This window comes from Mycetomoellerius zeteki, unplaced genomic scaffold (assembly GCF_001594055.1).
Source record: "Mycetomoellerius zeteki isolate Tzet28-1 unplaced genomic scaffold, Tzet1.0 scaffold158, whole genome shotgun sequence".
Classification (NCBI taxonomy): Eukaryota; Metazoa; Arthropoda; class Insecta; order Hymenoptera; family Formicidae; genus Mycetomoellerius; species Mycetomoellerius zeteki.
The window spans coordinates 1,508,784-1,530,577 of NW_017256532.1; the positions used below are offsets into that span (position 1 = coordinate 1,508,784).

Sequence of the window (21,794 nt, forward strand, 5' to 3'; positions counted from 1 at the left end):
AATCGCAAAAAAGGTAAAACGTAGTTGTTTCGTTCCTGTACCTCTAAAGTATTATCGTTGCTGAAATCGTGCACGAAAACAATAATAATAATTCCGTTTTCAAGTGAAAACTTTTTGTTTGTTCATATTTCTGCCTTTCTCCTATAAATTCGTCAGTTATTCGTTAGAAGCATCGACGAGATACTATTAAAGGCCGACATCCTTAGGCCGGAATCAGACTACGCATTGAATATTGAGATTAAAGATTGAAAGATTGAAATTTGACCAATTAAAACAATAGGAGCTAAAATTCCTGTGTCCTCACTGGTCAAATTTTAATCTTTAATCTTCAATCTCAATCTTCAATGCGTAGTCTGATTCCGGTCTTACGGGAGTCCTTGTTAATATTGAAATGATTAAGAGTAAAGAATTGATAATATTGTACTAATTTTATGATTTATTAGTTTAGTAGACATGTTTATCAATGTATATGCATTTAAAACTCAATAATACTCGATTTTTCTTTAAAATTATGATTCAGTGTTATCGTCAAAGTTTTATTATCAACAGAGATGATAATTGCAGAGAAAAAATTGTAATTTTTCGGCAATATATAGAATATTACAGCTTTAGTATGCATATTTACTTATGGAGCATTTATGTAATAAAAAATCTTGCATTTAGGCTCGGTTGCACTAACGTTACTTTGACTTTAAGCAAGACTTAAAACTCTCTCTGTCCTGTTTTGAAGTGAAAGAAAGACAGAGACGTTAAACCTCGCTTAAAGTCAAAGTAACGTTGGTGCAATCGGACCTTAATAATGTATTAGCCAAATATTTATGTTAATAATAGCAAATTTATATCAATTGTTGATAATGTCAGCGTCCTTCAATTACCTCCGGGTCCTTAGAGTCCTTTTTATTCCGCCGAAAATTTGCCCAGGGTTGACGGTCTTTAATAGTATCTCGTCGGTGTCAGAAGCTATCGAATGAATTACTTCTGTCACAATATGCCGCGTATATATTCTAACGTTGAATATGCTGACATGGTTTTCATGTACGGTTTCTGCAACGGTAATGCTACGAAGGCGGTGCGAGAGTATGTACGCCGATTTCCAAACAGAAGAGTGCCGGATCGGCGAGTCATTGCAATGACTTTTAATAAGCTGCGAGAGACCGGCTCATTTTCAATTCATCAAGATTCATTAGGAGCAAATATGCAAGTAGAAAATCGTGTAGAAACCCGACAGATTAAATGCAGCCAGATGTACTGAGTTTTTGGAGACTGATTTCTTTGATTATTTAGAAGACATCCATCTGCAGCAACGGATTGAAATGTGGTTTCATCTCAATGGGTGTCCAGCTCATTGTGGCAGAACTACTCGAGCTTGGCTAGACAGACATTATCCATGACAATGGATTGAACATGGAGGAGTAGTACCTTGGCCACCCCGATCACATGATTTGATCACTGGACTTCTTTGTGTGGGGGGGGGGGGGAGAGGGTCCTGAAGCAGGAAGTTTATTCGTCGTCAGTCAACTCAAGAGAACAATTGAGAAATCGAATCGAGGCTGCAGTGCACCAGTCAAATATCGCCAGATCAGTGTTTGGCTGCAACACGAGCAAGCATTGCATCTAGTATTGGACAGCAAGAGGCTAACATTTTGAATAATATCTACATTAAGCAAGTGAATAAATACAATGTGAATAAGTAACGAGAAAGCATAAAAATGAAAACTACGTTTTGTTTTTTTTTTTCGATTTTCTCCAAAATGAAGCAAAAACAAGGATATCTCTACAGGACTTTTTTCTTAGTTTATTGATTCTCTACACGCTCCCGAAGTTTAAACATTTAAATTCGGGACACTCTGTATATAAATATATAAAATCATATACAGGATATCCTATTTTAATTGACCACCTCAAATATTTCTTGCACAGTGCATTTTAGAGAAAAATGTTTCAGACAAAAGTTTTATGACTTCAATGGGAATATAAGGTCAAACCATTAATGGCTTGATCTTGGGTATCTTGGCTTCGTCAAAATCAGGACAAGGTTGCTTTAACTTTTTAAATGGAATTTCATTTTTCATTACATATTCTTGTAACTTACCTCGAGAGCTCTTTTCAAAATATTATAAAAAATTCTTTTTCATTTAGTACTTTTTGAGTTATAAGGCTTGAAAGTTATATATAATCTTTTATTTTAAAAATATCTCTTTTTCCCATTTCTGTTGCAAGTTGTAGCTTGTATGAAATAAATGCATATTCATCCTACAACCTTCTAATTTCTTTAAACTGTCAGAAATGCCTCAAAAATTGTGTGCATGCTGTTGTACATCTTGTATATGTATATACTTGCTTACTGTAAAAATATAATTTCACAATTACATATACATATGTCAAGCCGTTTAGTACATAGGCATGAAAAAAGGCATAAAAATGCGTTCAGTATTTATTTTCGACATTATACAGATGGCCGAAAGTATATAATTACTCTATTAAATAAAAGTTAATATTTACATTTTTTAATACGATGCAGAGTAATCCGAAGTTTGTGTTCAAACTATGAGCGAACTTTTTACCGTGCAGGGACGATTACATTATTAGTATAACGGCAACTGTCTCTCCTTACAATTATTTCCTTAATAGCTAATGTAGAAGATATATTGTCTTAGTATATTACATTTCGCACATAATATACACATCTGATGCGTTATGTACTAAACTGTACAACAATACAATTGTACCATAGAGATCTAAGAGTATGCCAACGTATAACTTCAATATTTCTCGTAAAATAATGTTGGGATTCCGAAAAACAAAGCAACATGATTACATTGACAAGTTAGAAATAAAAAATAGATATGTCTTTGTTCTACGTTAATCTCTAATGCCAAATTCGACTAAGATCTTTGTCACTCCAATTATGGTGGAAGAAATCATGACCCCAACATCCGAACGCTACTCGTTAAATTTCTATAGAACTGATGAACATTACGTCACAGAACGATTGGTCATTATTTTATTTTACATTAATATTTCGAAGACAGATTTACGATGAAGAGAGAGCGGCAACTCCAGGCAATACTTTACCCTCCAGAAGTTCCAAACTTGCACCACCACCGGTGCTCACGTGGCTCACTTTATCCTCCGTTTTCCACTTAGCTGCACACGTTGCCGTGTCACCTCCACCGATAATAGTAATTGTTCCCCGAGTTGTGGCTTCAACGACATTATCCATCAAACTTTTCGTACCCTTACTGAAGTTCTCGAACTCAAACACTCCCGCTGGACCATTCCATACTATAACTTTTGCTCTCTTAATTGGTTCTGTATCAAGATAACGTAATTAGTAATGCTTCTAATGTCAAACACTTAACGCATTATTACATATATGGTGGCCGCTAAAAGTTTCCGGCAAAAAAACATACTTTTAAGATAATTTTTGTGTTAATCTGTTTTTCAGTTTATAAATTAATAAAATTCTTGTTATAACTAACTTGAATATGTGTAACTAAGAACACGATATTTTAAATAGAATATATATTAAATCCTTTCATATTAGAGCTTTTATTTAATTAAGATAAAGATTATTTATCTGAGGAATATAATAAATTATTCATTAATTAAAATTTTTTGGCAGCTACTGTATATTTTTTGAAAAATTTATAATAATTTGCTACGAGTAATGAAGGAAATGTACTTACCTGCGAACAAATCTCTTGATTTTGGACCAACGTCAAGACCCAACCATCCATCGGGTATACCATTCTCAACATCCGCAGCTCCTATTGCTGCATTCTCTGCAAATTTATCGGCAGTCACAAAATCCACCGGCAAGTGAATTTGGACATTATTCTTTTTAGCTTTATCCAATAGATCGTTCACAATTTTTGCTCCTTCTTCGTCAAACAACGAGTTTCCAATCTAGAATCATGTAAATGTAAAAATTACAAATATTTAATTGCAGATATCAGTATCATTTGCAATTCTTACCAAATATTACATACCTTCATACCTTTGGACACTTTTAAGAACGTGTAGGCCATACCGCCTCCAATAATCATTTCGTTCACTTTATCCAGAAGATTATTAATTAATTGGATCTTGTCAGCAATCTTAGCCCCTCCAAGTATAGCTAAAAACGGTTTTTCTGGATTGTCCAGAGCTTTTGCGAAGTATGAGAGTTCCTTCTTCAACAGAAAACCGCTTGCTCTTATGTCAAATCCATCTCCCATCATAGAACTATGAGCACGATGGGCGGTTCCAAAGGCATCGTTTATATACACATCTCCTAGCTTTCTCAGAGATGCTCTAAACTCAGCAACTTTATCTTTGTCAGCTTTAATCTAAAATAAATTGATATATTAATCTTAAGTATTATAATTTTACATATTTTAAGATAGTTTACATTGAATTAATTCTTGATACGCATAATTTTTCGGTCCTTTACTACATACAATTCATCCTTCATGTTCAAAGTTAATTTTCACTTTTACAAGCATACAAAAATTATAAAGTGATTCTTACATGTACTTTAACATTTTTAGAAAGTATTTGTAAAGTTGTGTATTAAAAAAAAGAAAAAAAGAGACCTTTATTTAGCCAAACGCTCCTAGTACTTAAAAAAAATATATAGGATATGAATAACCCAATCCTGTATACTAAGGATTAAATTAATATCTGCAATCATATTTTTACTTCCTTCATCTATAGTCAAAGTTTTCTTTGTACGACCAGTTTTTTTTTGCTAGGATTTCAAAAAATGTAGAAAATTCAGGATTACTTTCTAACATCTCCATTATATTACCAAATAGTTTTTTAACTCAAATGTTAATTTGTTTAAAAATCTTTATTATAAGAAAAATTGAAATTTGAACAAAAAAATTTTGAGCATAAAATTTATTTTTGTTCAATTTCGCTTGTGTCAAAAAAGATCCAGATCGTACAGAATAAGTAATTAAAATACTTGAATAATGAAAATAATCTTTCATACCTTACTTCCATCAGGACCTACTCCTTTTCCCTCCTCCTCGACATGAAATCTCAGGTTTTCCAACAGAATAATAGTCCCGGGTGCTGGATTGGCGCAAGCAGTTTCTACTTCTGGTCCGACACAGTCATTCAAAAACAGAATCTCTCTTCCTAACAGAGTTTTCAGTTCCTCGGCCACAGGTTTCAATGTATACTTCTCGTCCCTCTTACCGTCTGGTCGGCCCAGATGAGACATTAGTACAATCGACTTGGCCTTCTTATCAATGGCATATTTCACTGTGTCCAGCGCAGCGACGATTCTCTGATTGTTTGTTATCTTACCCTCCTTCAGCGGTACGTTGAAGTCAACCCTGGAAAGTCATTTTGTTCTATTACATTTCTATTATATTTGTGTACCTTGCTGTCATCTCTTTTCTTAAAAAGATTTTAGATTTGTTTTTTCTGAACTATTGTACACCTTTTATATTCAAATAAAATATACAACACTAAACTTGCAGCAACATTGTTGCAACTTTAGCAATGACTGCATTCAACAGAGAACAGTTTTGCAACTGTTGTAAAATTCTTTAACACGATTTGTCTTGCCTTTAATTCACTGGCTCTAAAAATGTGTAAACTAATTATATTAAGAATAACAATTGCAAAGCTGCCTTATGTGCTGAACTGTCACTGTTGCTGTCATTGCAATATTGCTGGAACGTTGCAATGTTGCTGCAATATTGCTGAAACATTGTAATCATGCTGCAACATTGCTGGAATGGATTTGTACTGTATGGAATAAGTACAAATTTGAAATTAGCAAATAATTAGCGATATATTATTAAGGAAAGTGTAATTCAGTAAGCAGGAAAACAGCAGAAAAAAGACCTTTCAGAGAGAACCTACACGTACCGTATAAGCACCCTCTTGTCCGCCAACTCCACTTTATCGATGCTGAGCTTGTTGAGTGCCATTGCGACGGTGTTTTCTCTTGTTATTCCGTTTAACGCGATATCTCTGAAGAAAAGGCGTGTACCGTCAGATATGACAAGCCTTGCTAACCCTTTATCAACGAGACACGTAACGTCACGAATCCGACCACCGCTCGACGAGGCCAAGCCGCGATAAGTCGGTGTCTCAAAGTCAAAGAAAGGTCGTCGAGCGTGGCGACCTCCTGTAATTCTTTGCAACGCTCGTTGTGTTCGTCCCAATCGAATGGGAATCATTACCTTGATCATGTATTGAACCATATGATTATTATAACTCCTGATGAACCGATCTGTAGTTTCGTACGATTTTTATATATTAAATATGCTATACCTTCGTGGAGTTTCCCTCCCGGAGGAAACATATCCTTGCGACAAATCAATTACAGAAACAAATTCTTACAAGATATAAGTTTTGTAAATCATAAAACAGTTGGTTTTAGTTATTATCGCAAGTAATCCCTGGTGGAAAAATATTGGTGAAATTATTCCACATTTTGAAACACTTTTCAACAAAATTTCAACTTTTAAAAAAAAATTTCAATTTAATTTCAGCGATTTTTAGCTGAAAAATTCATTTTCGAAAAAATTTCAGAAAAATTTCAGCAAAATTTTCAGACAAATTTCAACAAGAATTTCAAAGAAATTTTAGAAAATTTCAGAGAAATTTCGATTGGATTTCAGTGATTTTTCAGTATGCTAGCTAAAAAATTCACTTTCAGTAAAGTTTCAGCAAATTTTCAGCAATTTCGTTGAAATGTTCCAAAAAACATTTGGAATAATTTCAGCGAAACTTTTTCACCAGGAATTTAATTAATTGTTTATCGTTCAAAATAAATGTTAACTCTAATCTCATGAAAATTGGCCTTTATCGCATCTGCCACGAATGGCGCGAAGATATGCGCAAATATGGCGCCAATTTCTAAGGTTATGTTCAAGTTACGCCAGCTGTATTACGCTAATAATTAAGTAGGAAGTAATCATTAACAGTGAATGATACAGACGTAGAAGAAAGTGAGATCGATGACATATTGACATGATTGATATCATGAACTAAAAATATTCCAGAAATAGGAGACAGGATGGAATCCAATGATACATATCAAGACGACAGTGATGACGGTATTATTCTTGCTCTTGAAAAAGATTGCTATTTTGTTTGTTATATATAGATATATTTACATTGTGCTATATAAATATATACGCAGTTTTATTATTACATCAGTTACTTTAAAATTAAACTATTGGGTTCTGTTATCTTTTTAAATAAATTCTCAAGTATTTTTTATCATTCATGAAGTAGCAATTTTGTGAAAAAGTATTTCAAATATTTTGTAAATGTTATTTTATTGTTAATTAATTTATAGATGATTTATGGATTGAACTAAAAGAACTAAAATTCATTTAATTATTATAATTCAAAAGTATTAATGGAATATCAATCTTCTATTCAATTTAGCTCTTCTATTCGATCAGAACTTTTCGGAGTTCACATGGGTCTATTAGATTCTTTATGCAGTGATTATTCGGATGAGAAATTAGGTGCTTTCCAATAAGAAGTTCAGCAACACAATGATCATTTCATCTTAGTTTAACATTAGCAGGGCTGGACATGTATTTGAAATATTTTTATTTGATAAACAATATTTGTAAGACAATTGTATTTTGTATTTCAGTGGAACACATGAAAATATTTTGTATTTCATTGGAGCATATAAAAATATTTTGTATTTTGTATTTCAAGTGCTAGGGGATTGATTCTTATCAATCTTATTATTTAAATTACAAAATACAAAAAACTTTCAATCTTTCGATTTTAAATACAAAATATGTAATACTGTCATGTGTTAGCTGAAATAGAAAATATACTTGTATTGCAAATACTATGTTTTAAATAAAATTATTTCAAATACATGTCCAGTCCTGAACATTAGTAAACAACAAAAATGGAATGATTCATTATGTCATCTGTATCTCTTACTGGAAAGCACTTAATGATTCTGATGAATAAAGATATTTCAATTTTCTCTGTAAATTAATGTTAAGTTAAAAAATAGGTGCATTATGTTTGAATTTACTAATAGTAGACTTAAATATAATTATGTTATTATTATTAATTATTATTAATGTTATTATTATTATTATTTTTTATTATTATTAAAATTTCAAATAGAAAATATTTTTTACCTTAACATTACTTTTGAATTCTTGTATCCATTATTGTAATAATTGCCACTTTATATAAAAATGTCAAACAATTCAATTTTCTTTATATTAAATCTATAAATTTGAATTACTCGTATTCAGATAAACCTAGTATTCGTTCTTTTTTATTCGAGTTATATCATTTTAATTCTTTGAAATTAATTAGTGCCTTTTAATTAATATAAATCTCGATATAAATTCAATGGGTCTTATATACCTAGTATCATAACTTTCTTACAGATTTCGGGTTTTTGTCTTTATCAGATCCGGAGGATTGATATTATTCTTATCGAGATAAATATTTTAATGTTGTTTTTTATGAAATAAATATATACAAGTTTAATATACAAGTTTAATAATGATATTTATTGTTATTCCAGCAGATAGCTGTGCTAGTCTTATGTCATCAATTCCGATAGTGAATAAGTTGTTCAATGTACATTACAAAGTTGGGAAAGGTGCGTTTAGCTCTGTCTTTCTGGCTACTCTAAAGTCTTCCGACGGACGTAAGAAATTTGCGTTAAAACAATTAATTCCTACTTGCCATCCTGATAGAATCAGACGCGAGTTGCAGTATTTGCAACAAATAGGGTACGTTAGATAAATTTTAGTCCGAAACAATGTACCATTGTTTCATATAAATATTAGTTAACATTAAGGAGAACGTATTGAATATTTTAGAGGAAAAGATTACATCGTTGGATTAGAATTGTGTTTGAGGCATTGTAGTTCAGTAGTATTTGTAATGCCATATATGAGGCATGATAGGTTCGCGGTAAGTTTGCAATTTACATTCAAGTCTTTATTTCGTAAAATCAAAAATACTCACAGTGATAATTACGATAAGGAATACGTCCAAGATATGACTGTTGATGAATCGAAGGATTATATCAGAGCACTATTAACTGCTTTAAGAAGAGTTCACAAATTTCATATCATACACAGGGATGTGAAGCCTAGTAACTTTCTTTATGATCGTAAAAATAGAAGGTAAACTTATGCAAAAGGAAAACACTTTTCTACATTTCGAAAAATGATCTAACGCAATTTTTTATTTAGATATTTGTTAGTGGATTTTGGTCTTGCGCAAGAATATCATATAGAGAAAAATATAACAAGCAGAGAAAGTGTTGAAGCACATGGGACAAAGCGAAAGAGATCAAATGAAGTGGAGTAACACTTTACGAGTTATCACATATTGAAATAATTTACATGTTTCTCTTATCTTTTGTTGTAATTTGTTTTAGAATAACGTAAGTCTCCAACCTGATGTTGCTAAGAGAAATATGAATAAATGCAATTGTTTTGGAAAATCTAAAGTGTGCGTAATATGTTTAAAAGAGCCGCAGCAGCAGGCACCTCGTGCGGGCACGCCTGGGTTTCGTGCTCCAGAGGTTTTACTAAAACATGTTATGCAAACATCAGGTATTAATACTGGCAAGATGCAAAAAACCATTTCTAGAAATTAAACATTTCTAGAAACTAAAAGAAAAATATAAAATTTCAGCGATTGATATCTGGGCTTGTGGTGTAATAATGCTATGCATACTTAGTGGTTCACAACCGTTTTTTCGTTCACCCGATGACTGTACAGCTTTAGCAGAAATTACAACGATATTTGGCTCTAAAGAAGTACAAAAGTGTGCACAAAAATTAGGTATTTTAATAAATACTGTGATTATGACATGATTTATTTATTCAAATTCTTTCTATTTTTCGTTTAATTTCAATTTTTTATATTAATTTTTATATTAATTATGTTATTTATTAATTTTTACATTAATTATGTTATTTATTATAATTTTTATAATATATTTTATTAATTTTTTATATTAATTATGTTATTTATTTTCTTTTTATTTAAATTAGGCAAAAAGGTTATTTTTAGTGAAAATTTGCCAGGCATGGACATTAAATCTTTGTGCATAAAGTTAAAACAAAGAAACAAAAGTATGATGTATGATATACAGAATAGTATACATAAGGTATATATCTCGTTTATATTTTAAATAGTCTTTTTTTATTTAATGAAGCAATATAGCAGGAGAAAGTAGATATAATCATTGATTGAATCTTTGAGTTTCATATGTTAAAAAATATTAAAATTATTATGAGCGTAGAATATTCGTGATACAATTTAATTTTGTTGTCAAATAGAATTGCCTTTAACGCGAAAATAAAATCTTTGTGTCTAATTTTTCTCTCTATTGCTTCAGATGTGTATAATATCTTTATTTTTATTTCAAAATATTATAAAACTTTAAGGTACCGTCAGATATCGAATATCCAAAGGAAGCGTATCATCTTTTGATGAAACTTTTAGATTTAGATTTCAGAACACGTATTACCGCAGAGCAAGCGTTGGCTCATCCATTTTTAAGTTTATGATATTGATACATATTTCAAATATGTTAATGCATACGTTTTTAAATATTTGAAAGAAACATTTTTTTAATTGTTACAATTTCGTTAAAATTACAGTTTTAGTTTATTACATTTGTTGTTTGTAAATTGTAGCTTTCTATTCAAATAATTTTCGGACTAAATAAAATTGTTGAAAATTAAGAATTTTCTTGATGAGGATTTTCTTATATTGTCAAAAAAAATTTATTTTTCTCTTAAATATATAATATATAATTTTTTGAGATTTAATATAATGATAATTAAAATTAGGAAAGTTACGAAAAATTATCTCCTGATTTATGATCATTTCTTGGTATTTTGTACAGGGTGTTGCACCAACATACAGATCAGTATGATGGGTTGCCCATTCGTGCAGGCGCGCGAGATCGTTCACAACTGCGTAGACTTCGGCGGCACAATGGATGACAAGATATAGGTTATAAAAACGAATTTTATCGTGAAAACGAAGCATGTTTTCCTTCTTGTAAGAAAAATTTGATCATAGTCGAATGTAATTATTGTGTAATATAATTTGATTGTTTGAATTATTTTTACAGAGAACGAAAGTCAGAAATAAATGTATCTTTGCAAATTTAAATTATAAACCTATATCTATATATAACCTATATCTTGTCACTTCGGCTTCTGTTTTAACCTATTCCTACGGAAGTTCGTCATAATTGCACCACAATTTGATATGCTACGAACTTTATTGGAAAAAAGGGTGTGCTATGATTGTGCCGCCGAAGTCTACGCAATTGTGAACGATCTCGTACGAATGGGCAACCCATCATACTGATCTGTATGTTGGTGCAACACCCTGTACACATTTTACACATTGTACATATTATTAATCAAATAAATTTATTATTTAAAATTCATTGTTTTTTGGAGAGAATTTCTCTAATATATATTTGATTTTTATAAAGGACTTATAAAGTAAATGTATTTGTTGTTAAATGGACGACTTTTTTGCTGTATAACATATAATTATGTACGATATTATGTATAAATAAATGTAATATTGTGTGACAATCTTGCGTTTCGCAGGTTTTCTCCGTGTTTAGATCCATTCTTGGAATGCCAATATTTCGTGAACCTTGCAGTTTACTTCATCAGAGCGAGGAGCAGCCTGATACTCAGAGTTGGAATGTTGGCATTCCAAGAATGGATCTAAACACGGAGAAAACCTGCGAAACGCAAGATTGTCACATAGGTAACACCCGTGAAAGCCTCAAGAATATTATGTAATATTGTATTTAAATATACTATTCTTATACAACTTGATGCGATGATAATTATATATCCTAATTATGACTTCATGATGCTAAATATATTTATAAACTTTATATACAATATCTCCGTGCATGTATTATTTCACATAATATATTTAAAAAATATTGCACTTTGGCAAATTTAATATAATAAACTGTATTCTGCACGGAGATCGTATATTTAAAGATATATAAATATGAATATAATTGCATGAGTATATTTAAACCGACGAAATTTCATTTAATTCATAACATTCATTTTATCATTTAAGGCACTCGATTTGAAATATGAGGAACATATACGACATTTAAATCTTAATTAATGTTATCTAAATGTTTATACATACAATCTCCTTAATCGACATGTTCTGCACTAGTGCTTTGTGACAATTCGTTTTCTTCGTCATTTTTCTTGATTAGTTTCCATTCCGCAGCAGCCTCTAAAGCAGTGGATGCTAATTCCCTGATCTTCTCATTTTGTATATTATCGTTTTTGCTCAATGCCATCAACAGTTCCATTATGTCCGTTTCAATGAGTTTTGCAGCGACGTCTTTCGTGCTTCTCATCATATTTAGCACAATTACAACACCTCTATGTTGTACGTCGCTATTTGGATTAGCGAGTAAAAAGCGCAGAGATTCCAGCCAATCTTTCGAGTCAAAAACTTTCTCGCAAGCCTTTTGGCTGGCAGACGTCAGCATTGCTAGAGCTCCAGCCGCTGCTATACTAGTGTCTTCATCTTCGTCCTCGCACAATATTACGAGATATTTGACTCGATCATTTTCTTGTTCAAAATATTGAATTATGTCCTCGCATATTATCAAATTGTTTATTACTTGTGTGGACGCACGTCTCAACATATCGTGGTCCTCATACATATAGGCCTCGATTTTCTGGAATCCTCCCTCCTTCAATATACGTTTTCGCACGCTGTCGTTGACGCCAGCTAAATTGCACAAAGCCATTAGACTCTCGAAATTTTCGAGAGCAGAACACTCCGGGTTCAGGAGATTTACGAACGGCCGGACAACTTCCATGATTCTCTGACCGGGAAATGCGACCTCCGGATTTATCGTGATTCCCAGACGAGCCAGGGCTTGCGAGGCTTGCTTCTTTCCCTTATCTGTGCCATCCAACGCTAACGGCAGCAAAGCCTTCGTACCACCTTGTTGGACGATCATTCCTCTCACTTCCTGTTGACTACATATCGCGTTGAAAACGCGGGCTATCAATTCCTTGCTGTTCTGGCTCTCCGTTTTGGCGAGGCTCACCAGAGCGCCGGTCACACCAGCCTTCGTTAACGTGCATAGTCTTTTATTTACGAAGTCAATGTCGTCCAGTTCGTGTTCCTCGGGAATATGGTGTTTGGCAAACTTTGCCAATTCTATCATCTCTGGTATGAGCTCTTGCTTATCGTAAGCGTTGCATAAGTTTACCAATGTCGTAACCACGCCATAGAGAACCGACTGATCGCCAGTTTTGGCGAGCTCAATCATCGCTTGTACGGCTTGTTGGTCTTCGATCAACTTCTCTTTGACCTCAGCGTCGAAAGTGAGATATGACAGACCTTCTACAGCCCATTTTCTCATATCTTTATCTTTTTTGGGATTAATCAAGAACCGTCTGCAAGCTTCGGCCAATTTCTTTGTCGCTCCATCCGCAAATGGTCTAATAGTCGCATCCGTGCCTCCAGAACTGCCCAACTTGCACAAACCCACTAATGCTCGAATCCGAATTGAATCATCCATAGATAAATACAGCTTCTTTAATATATTTACACCTTGACTTATGATTGCGTTGGCCTTATCTTTTTTAGTCGCAGCAGCCACGATACATTCACAAGCCACTTTTTGCTGCAATACATCATCCGTTCCTGCCATAACGAGAATCATCTCTAAAATCCCTTCTTTAGCCACAACTGCATTTCCAACATCTAGTGGGCCTAATAATAAAGTTGTTATCGCAACTACAACACGTACCTAAAACAATCGATTAATAATTAATAAATTTTTATACTTTGTGAAATATTTATCTTTTCTTAATAAACATACTTAGGCAGTTATAGTTTTATTTCATTTTAATTAAAATTAGAAGAATATCTTTAGTAAATTAAGCTTTAGAAAATATAATATATAGATAAAAACAAAATCATATTCTTCAATAAATCGATTAAATTTTGTTATGATATTATAATCTAAAACTCAAAATATACATACACAATATTAAAAATTAAAAAGATAATCTTCCTTGAGACATTTTTGCTTTAAATAAAAATAGATTTCAAATCTCTCAAAGAGGCTATATTAAAGAATGTACATTCTTTTCTTTTTTGTAGAATGGTTCAAATAAATAGAAAAAAATCAGAAGTTACAGAATTTATACCTTGGATTCTATGTCAGGCGAAAGCAATTTATCTTTAATAAACTCATCAATAGCATTGCTAAATTTCTCCTTAGCAGCATCATAGTACATGTTTTCATATATTTTAGCTAAGCACACACTAGTTATAGTTCGCGTGGAAGACGTTATGTTCATTGAGGATTCATATTTATATTCTTCCATTTCACTGGCCACTTCCATCAATCTCTGCAAACCGCGAAGCTCGACCAATCGTTCAGCCCAGTCTAATGCAGTATAATGAATGTTACGCATAATAAGTTCTATTATAGCGTCTCTTGTAAGGCCTGTTATTGTTCTATTCGTTATACTGTACAATAAACACGACAGAATCGTGTCTATTTCTTTCTTATGTGTCTCGCACAAAGCCTTATCGGGTTTAGAATCAGGTTTATTATCCATACCACTGTAAGCATTCAGTATATTCTGAAATCAAAATATAAACACTGAATATTCAGTTACGTATAATTATATATTTAGCGCCAAGACACGACCATGTCTCCTGATATTTTACTCGATATTTACCTGTAAACAATATTGAGATGCGTTGACTCTCTCTGTAGATGTGCTGTTCATCATTTCTAAATACCAAGACACACCAAGATTTTTTATAATAAACTCAGTTCGACTAATATTGTTTTTGCATAATTCGCCTACAATACGAATCGCGCTACAAATTACTTCTTCACTCTTTTCGATTTTCACAAGCTCTGCTATTTTGAAACCTTTTTGTTTAAAGATCTCCTCGGCACCAGCTTTCTCACGTGCGAGCACAAGTAGATTATTCATAGCGGTTTCACGTTTTTCTTTATCTGCGTTCACGTTAAATGCTAGATCTAACATTTGTGATACCTAATACAAAGCAAAATTAAGAGTACTTAAATACAATGGTCTGTAATAAAAATATGCATTAATTGTAAAATATTATATTCATATAATTTTTATCCATACACAATATAGATTTACTCGACAATAATTAGTAATTATAAAATAAAAAAACTTAAATCCGCCAAATTATGTAACATTGAGTAAAACAAGAACTTATTAATATATTTATAATATATAAAAATAACATATAAAAAATGTTAATTATCTAGATCAAATTATTATGTCTAGTAAGTTAATAAATTTTGTAATAATTATGTATGTATATTTACTTTGGCACTAATACGTGAATTTTCCTTATGACGTTCTTGTACAATTTCATGTAAGCGTGCCACTATGGGCTGAATAATTTTGTTATTGGGATCAGATAAAATAATATTCCTTGCATCTCGATATGCCTCCTCAAATCTTTCTAATGCTTCTAATGCTTGACATCTACGAAACAATGCTTTGGGATCATTAGAACATATCTTTAAGGCATTGTCGCAGTCTTTAATTACGTTTTCGTAATCGCATAATTTTAAATGAGCGGCAGCTCGATTTTTGTAGTACAATGCTTTGTCAGCGTTATCTTCGTTTACTAGTTTCAATGCATTTGTGTAGTAACTCAAGGCTTCAAACCAATTGCCTTTGTTAAATTCTTCATTGCCCTTCTCTTTCCACTCCTGTGCAGTCATATTTGTCTTTGTCATGATAGAAAGACTCTATAATATAAAATATATGATATTGCACTAAATATTTCAACGTATTCTTATATGAAGAATAATTTTATGAAAAAATTCTTGTATATCCATAATATTTTATATATATATTACTTTACATATAAATTTTTTCCACAGTTTTGCAAATATTTTAACTTGCAACAGGAACATATACTTTTTGAAGTTAAAAGAACATATGGGTTTTCATGATTCATTAAAATTTTTGTTACTAGATTATTTTTTTAAATAAAAGAGTTCTTCAAGTTAATTTAAAATTGTAAAAAATAAGATTGTGAAAAATAACATTATTCCAACACTATTCCAATATAAAATTATTCCAAATTATGAAACATTTATTATTCTAAAATATATAATTACATATGTGATGTTAGCAGAACAAAAATGTACATAGTTCAATAATAATACAATTTTTAGTATGACATCTATACATAAATTAAAATCAATTGTGATAATAAATTTTGTAATGGAAAGCTGATGCTGAAAGCTTTATTAAACATTAAGAAATATTAAGAAAAAACAGATTCCAATTTGAACACCTCACCTTTCGTTTGTTGACAATTTACAACCGAGTTGGAGAGAGATAAACCTAAGTTTTTAAAACGAGTTTCCAAGAGTGACTAATTTGGTGAATAATTTGATTTCCTGAAACTTTGACACTGCAATTAAAATCGTAGTTTGCAATTCAGTTAGTGCTCATTTTCAGAATGATCCAAGAGCTGCTTGTGCATTGTATTATAGACGATGTGAAACCATCCAGACGTATCATTTGCGTTTATTTTTGGCGAATCATCGATGACATAAATAGAAACATTGGGTTATAAATATAGACCAATGATGGCTGCGTTCAGCAGACTCAACAGTTTTGCAACCGTTTTATGATTGTCTGCTGAGATAGGACCATTCTTCTAGATCTAAAAGTATGATCCAATTAGCGCGAAGGAAACTTCCAACAGTTGCAAAACAAACGTTCTGCTGAATGCAGTCATAGACACGATAATGCTTCCGATCCACTGGCTATAATAATATTATCATTGATCGCGAAAGTTCGAGAACAAGAAATTTAAACGAGCAGAGCTTGATTCTGTTCGATTAATGTTTTCAAGTAAAAAAGTTAAAACTTTCTGCGTTTGAGGTTATGCGATCATGTGCGAGCGCAGCATGAAATTCGGTTACACGACAATTTTCATAAAAAAAGAGGGGGTAATGTTGGTAGCAATAAAAACCCTTGAGGCACCATAGTTTTATTTTCTACGGATTGGTAATATTTACAAGTAGTAATCCGTTAGTTTGCTCTCATCACGCTCAAACTAACGGATTACTACTTGTAAATATTACCAATCCGTAGAAAATAAAACTATGGTGCCTCAAGGGTTTTTATTGCTACCAACATTACCCCCTCTTTTTTTATGAAAATTGTCGTGTAACCTGAAATTCGCGCCGCGTCGGAGATTTCCGGCTCTTTTCGCCAATATTACAATGGCCTGTTCGATTTGCTTACACTTTTTTTACACTTTTTACACTTAGAATGAGATATATATTTGGCGCTGAAAAGAAAGAAAGCGAAGATAGTGAGTGTAAAAAGTTTAAACAAGTCGAACAGACCAATTTTTATATCGTGAAAAGAAAATGCTCATTCTTGTAATTTTAACTTTTATAATTTATGTTTTTGTTCTATGTTCTTTCCAATATTTAATTTTACTTTTATTTTACTCTTTTTAATAATTGCTTCAATAATTTTTTAACATCATATAATTACTTTTATAATTATTAATTGGTTGAAAATGATTAGTAAAATCGAAACGTTCCATTTATTAACTATTTATTAGCTGTCATAACTTTTTGACATTATCGTTTCGACATCTAAAAAACAAATTTTTTCCTGATTTCCCATTTCGTTGAATTTCGCCATCTTTTTACTGCGATTACCTGACCTCGCCAGTCGCAGTAATAAAAATAGGAAGTGACGCAAAAATTTATGACGTCATAAACGCAAAAGTATATTGGAAGTTTACTGCGATATATTTTGGAATGGCATGTGCAATGCTGCCAGTACTGACAGTGAATAATGAAACGCAGCCCTAGTCTTCGCAAAATATCCGTATATACGTATTTTCTATTCGGTAAGATTACTTTCTTTCTAGACTTTCAATCTTAGTTCTATAAACTTGGTATCGTTCGTTACAATAATGTGACCCCAGACCTATGCTTATTTTCAAGATATAAACTATAAAACTCTTGTATGAAGCAAATATAGACCTGAGGTGTCAGCTGTACGAGCTAAAAGTAAGCGAATTTTTAAACTTTTCTTCGATTTTCTCCTAAAATCCGATACAGCTGAGGTCCTGTTTGTGCGTACTTTAATTCTGTAAAAACAATTTTTTGCAATCCGTCAATTCAATTCGGAGATATTTCACCGAATGGAAATGATGGTAAAGTAGAATAACTTTAGCATCCCTTTAACGATAATCGGCGCTCTACTATTATCCATCGAGTCACCAATGAGCGTGCCTGAGCCACTGTGATTTACTGTGAAATGTGAACGTTCGTTTTTGATGGCGTCTCCTCGGTGTCGCTCTTGATTGCGTTGTGATTTTCGAAAAAACGTGGTCTGATAATTTTGACACACACCTAGATACACGCATTAAAGACTTGGAATCACCTGGAATCATCTAGACAATTTAAATAGGACCGTGTGTGAATATATATAAAATGAGCGAGCATATGCATATATACACCTTCCACGATAAAACCCTCGCCGAGAGATTGGAGGAGTATACCAACATACTGTCCGCACAAGGGAGAATAGTGCCTGCCTCGAGCATTCGAACGGAATGGGTCTGCGACGTGGAGCTCGTCATCGAACCGGTCGGCTGGCAGGCGTTGTGGAAGATATCTCGTGCGACATGTGAGAACTACGGTATTCGTTATCCAACGATCGTCAAGGTGGAGGTGTTGGGGATGGACTTCCCGATATTGAATGCCTTGGTGAAGATCACGGCTGTTCAGGACGACATACATCTACCCGAGAAGCATGAAGTGCCATTGGTTGAGTTATATCCCACCATCGATCAGCAAAACCACAGCTTGGATATAGTAGGCACTGCACATTGCGTGGATCGACTACGGTTTTTCTACAATTACCTGTGGATGCCATGGGACGAGGACGAGGATGACGATATCGATTGGGTGGAGCAACATTTGGAGCGTAGGATCAGATTGTACTTTGACATGAATAACGGAATTATCAATAAGGAAACATGTGACATTATTAAATCGTTAATCAGTGAAGGAAAGGAGATACAGAAGAAGATTTCAACATGTGAAGCTTTGCTACCCGAAGATTTCCAGGAAGATGATATGCCTGAAGAGTTGGCACAGGAAACGTGTACCTTGATGAAGCTCCACTTTCGACTTCAGCAGATTAAAGCAGAGATGGACTTATTGGAGAATCCTTCGTTGAGAGGATTGCTTGGGAAGAATCAATCATATAACAGAAGAAAAAGGCGCAGCAATAACGAAAATAGGAGAAGCGTATACTACTTTGTGTGGTTGGGTGGTATCGTCAAAGAACTCCAGGAACTTTCTAATAAAATTCAAACAATGTTGCCTGAGGATACACCTATTAAGTACATTTCGATTTCATTAAGCAAAAAAGTTGTAGGGAAGATAGAAAAATCATTATAAACAATATAAAAATAGAAAGAGTAGGCTAATGAGAGCCGGCAACGATAAACGGCATAATTACTTAGTGAATAATCAATACTCAGAAATTGAATTGATGTCTTCTTTATTTGAACGTTTCAACACTCTTTAGAGTCCTCAGCAAAAAAATACAAGAATAAATAGCTCACATGTCCATAATGCTAAGGTCACTCTCAAATTGACAAAGATGAAGCGTTTTAGAAAAAAATCTCAGATTTCTGAGTATTGATGGGTCATGACCAATTTCTGAGTATTTGATTATTCATTAAGTAATTGGGCCGTTTATCGTTGCTGACTCTCATTAACCTATTCTATCTATTTTTATATTGTTTAAAATTCGAGAGTCCTATTATAATTATTGTTATTGAAAATCATTATAATTTCTACATTGTTTATGTTTCAGAATATGTGGATATTTGGATGATGTTATGGATACATTTGAGACAGGCGATACTATTTTGCTAGGTGAAGGAAACTATTCGATGAAAGGCTCCACTGGATTACAAGAAGGAGGTACAATTATAGGAATTTCTAACGCAGTGAACACTATAATTTCTCCACATGACCAAAATATGTCGCCGTCTCTGTTTGATTTTTCTGGCAATGAGGTATGCTTCAGTAATAAATTTTTCAATGTTTCTGATATTTCTATTATTGATTCATTTATGAAACCCAATAGATATTGTTGAGGAATGTCTGCGTCGACTTGGGATTACTTCAGGCAGGCATAATTATCAGAAAGGACTGTACTGTAATTATAACTGGTTCTAGAATACGTGTCTCTAATGTCACTGCAAATAGTAATGCTAAATGGGGTGCAGTTGTTATGCCGGGAGCAAAATTAATACTTGAAGATACAGTTTTTCAAGAATTAGGCACAGCAATCATTATTTATGGAACTGGTGAAGTTGTTATGAATAATTGTCAATTTGAAAGCTGCTGCGAGGGTATACGGGTAAGATTACTCTGCAATGATTTTGATGGTGACTTTTTAGAATATTTGTAATGAATATGTACTTTTTTAGCTCAATGACAATGCACGTTTTACCGCGACCAAATGCTCTTTCGAGAATATTGAGAGCGGACATGCTATAGTGATGGAAACTGAGAAAGTAACTTGTTCAGAGATCGTAGAAGTGGAAAGCGAATTGAATAGTGTGTCTCTTAAAAATATTTCTTTAAATGAGTGTAAATTTTTCAATAATGACAAAGGAAGTATTACGTTAAGACCAAAAGATACTGCCGCTCTCATACATAGACAAATTAATGATATGACAGAAGAATCAGCATGTAAAGAAGTTATGGAGTTATGAGTTTCGCATTATCTGTCGCATTTATAAATTTTCCTTAAAATCATTATTACCCTTTTGATACAAAGTGCAAACGTATTGATATATTTAAAAACGAATTTTACATATAAGCTTTCTTACGAATATTTTTTTACGGAAATATATCTAGTAATAGAAACGAATAACAATTTCCGCCTCGCCTTCAAATTCCATGAAAATTTTTTATTAATATAAAAAGTGATATATGTATATATATATATAATTTTTTATATTAATGTATATATAACATGTATAACTTTATACATGTATATATTATTTTTATATGTATATATTAGCTGTGTACCAAAATTTACTGCCAGTACTGAAAATCTATAGAGCATGTGACGTAAACTATAGATTTTCAGTAAATCTTGGAACACAGCCATTATTGGTGCTTTTCAGCAAGAGACAGTGTTCCAACAATGAAATAAATAAGGCATAAGAACAGGGAATATCAAGCAATAAATTTCAATCTATCAGAAACCATGTATCAATATAAAGCAATTTCTGATAGATTGAAATCTCTTGCCTGTGTGTATGTGTGTTTTATTCCTTGTTTTTATTCCTTATTTCTTTCATTGTGTCCGAATCGTAACAAGTAATTATTTAATCTTTGTTTCATATTAGTATACAATAAGGATATAATTATTTTATAGCAGAAAATAGTTTGAGATTCAATATTTATACGTTTTTCTTTTTATACATAAAAAAAGGTAAAATTAGAAAAAAAAGGGACGGGATTTGAGCGACGATACTAAACATTTATTACCGATTGGTATTCTTTATCAATTGATTTTTTTCAAATGATAATGTATCGATAGATTGAACTATCTTTGCAGACAACTTATTTTTCACAACAGATGTCGCCACTATGAAAATTTCGCTGGTTAGTGCTCCGGTTGCTTCGGTCGCTCCAGAACGTGCCGCATGTTGAA

The 21,794-nt window shown here is 32.5% G+C and overlaps 4 protein-coding genes across 5 annotated transcripts; 2 read left to right on the forward strand and 2 right to left on the reverse strand.

Moving 5' to 3' along the window:
- Nucleotides 1-2,388: 2,388 nt before the first annotated feature.
- On the reverse strand, nucleotides 2,389-6,142 carry Pgk (phosphoglycerate kinase). The gene is made up of 5 exons (XM_018445373.1): nucleotides 5,869-6,142; nucleotides 4,979-5,327; nucleotides 3,993-4,331; nucleotides 3,690-3,909; nucleotides 2,389-3,312 (listed from the first exon to the last, which is right to left on the reverse strand). The coding sequence occupies exons 1-5, from the start codon at nucleotides 5,928-5,930 to the stop codon at nucleotides 3,035-3,037; spliced, it is 1,248 nt and encodes a 415-aa protein (XP_018300875.1). The 5' UTR covers nucleotides 5,931-6,142; the 3' UTR covers nucleotides 2,389-3,034.
- A 689-nt stretch (nucleotides 6,143-6,831) lies between these two features.
- On the forward strand, nucleotides 6,832-10,594 carry LOC108720995 (cell division cycle 7-related protein kinase). The gene is made up of 9 exons (XM_018445287.1): nucleotides 6,832-7,064; nucleotides 8,531-8,738; nucleotides 8,829-8,922; nucleotides 8,995-9,137; nucleotides 9,207-9,315; nucleotides 9,395-9,572; nucleotides 9,655-9,804; nucleotides 10,017-10,132; nucleotides 10,413-10,594. The coding sequence occupies exons 1-9, from the start codon at nucleotides 7,025-7,027 to the stop codon at nucleotides 10,533-10,535; spliced, it is 1,161 nt and encodes a 386-aa protein (XP_018300789.1). The 5' UTR covers nucleotides 6,832-7,024; the 3' UTR covers nucleotides 10,536-10,594.
- A 1,445-nt stretch (nucleotides 10,595-12,039) lies between these two features.
- unc-45 (unc-45 myosin chaperone) lies at nucleotides 12,040-16,635 on the reverse strand. Of its 2 annotated transcripts, XM_018445364.1 has the most exons (5): nucleotides 16,371-16,635; nucleotides 15,380-15,811; nucleotides 14,748-15,074; nucleotides 14,208-14,648; nucleotides 12,179-13,804 (listed from the first exon to the last, which is right to left on the reverse strand). In XM_018445364.1, the coding sequence occupies exons 2-5, from the start codon at nucleotides 15,797-15,799 to the stop codon at nucleotides 12,179-12,181; spliced, it is 2,814 nt and encodes a 937-aa protein (XP_018300866.1). In that variant the 5' UTR covers nucleotides 15,800-15,811; nucleotides 16,371-16,635. The 2 variants fall into 2 exon arrangements, with proteins under 2 accessions (XP_018300867.1, XP_018300866.1); XM_018445365.1 differs by lacking the exon at nucleotides 16,371-16,635 and having other exon boundaries at nucleotides 12,040-13,804; nucleotides 15,380-15,799.
- Nucleotides 16,636-18,333: 1,698 nt separating this feature from the next.
- On the forward strand, nucleotides 18,334-20,929 carry nesd (SHC binding and spindle associated nessun dorma). Its single transcript, XM_018445366.1, has 4 exons — nucleotides 18,334-19,455; nucleotides 19,935-20,139; nucleotides 20,211-20,486; nucleotides 20,557-20,929. The coding sequence occupies exons 1-4, from the start codon at nucleotides 18,539-18,541 to the stop codon at nucleotides 20,842-20,844; spliced, it is 1,686 nt and encodes a 561-aa protein (XP_018300868.1). The 5' UTR covers nucleotides 18,334-18,538; the 3' UTR covers nucleotides 20,845-20,929.
- Nucleotides 20,930-21,794: the final 865 nt, after the last annotated feature.

Coding starts and splice junctions, on each gene's coding strand:
- nesd (XM_018445366.1), top strand. CDS start 18,539: ATGAGCGAGCATATGCATATATACACCTTCCACGATAAAACCCTCGCC. Junction 19,456..19,934: donor CCTGAGGATACACCTATTAA/GTACATTTCGAT, acceptor TTTATGTTTCAG/AATATGTGGATATTTGGATG. Junction 20,140..20,210: donor TTGATTTTTCTGGCAATGAG/GTATGCTTCAGT, acceptor GAAACCCAATAG/ATATTGTTGAGGAATGTCTG.
- LOC108720995 (XM_018445287.1), top strand. CDS start 7,025: ATGGAATCCAATGATACATATCAAGACGACAGTGATGACG. Junction 7,065..8,530: donor TCAAGACGACAGTGATGACG/GTATTATTCTTG, acceptor TTATTCCAGCAG/ATAGCTGTGCTAGTCTTATG. Junction 9,805..10,016: donor AAAGTGTGCACAAAAATTAG/GTATTTTAATAA, acceptor TATTTAAATTAG/GCAAAAAGGTTATTTTTAGT.
- unc-45 (XM_018445365.1), bottom strand. CDS start 15,799: ATGACAAAGACAAATATGACTGCACAGGAGTGGAAAGAGAAGGGCAAT. Junction 15,075..15,379: donor ATTCACGTATTAGTGCCAAA/GTAAATATACAT, acceptor GCTTTGTATTAG/GTATCACAAATGTTAGATCT. Junction 14,649..14,747: donor CATCTCAATATTGTTTACAG/GTAAATATCGAG, acceptor TTTTGATTTCAG/AATATACTGAATGCTTACAG.
- Pgk (XM_018445373.1), bottom strand. CDS start 5,930: ATGGCACTCAACAAGCTCAGCATCGATAAAGTGGAGTTGGCGGACAAG. Junction 5,328..5,868: donor GACAAGAGGGTGCTTATACG/GTACGTGTAGGT, acceptor ATGACTTTCCAG/GGTTGACTTCAACGTACCGC. Junction 4,332..4,978: donor TAGGTCCTGATGGAAGTAAG/GTATGAAAGATT, acceptor AATTTATTTTAG/ATTAAAGCTGACAAAGATAA.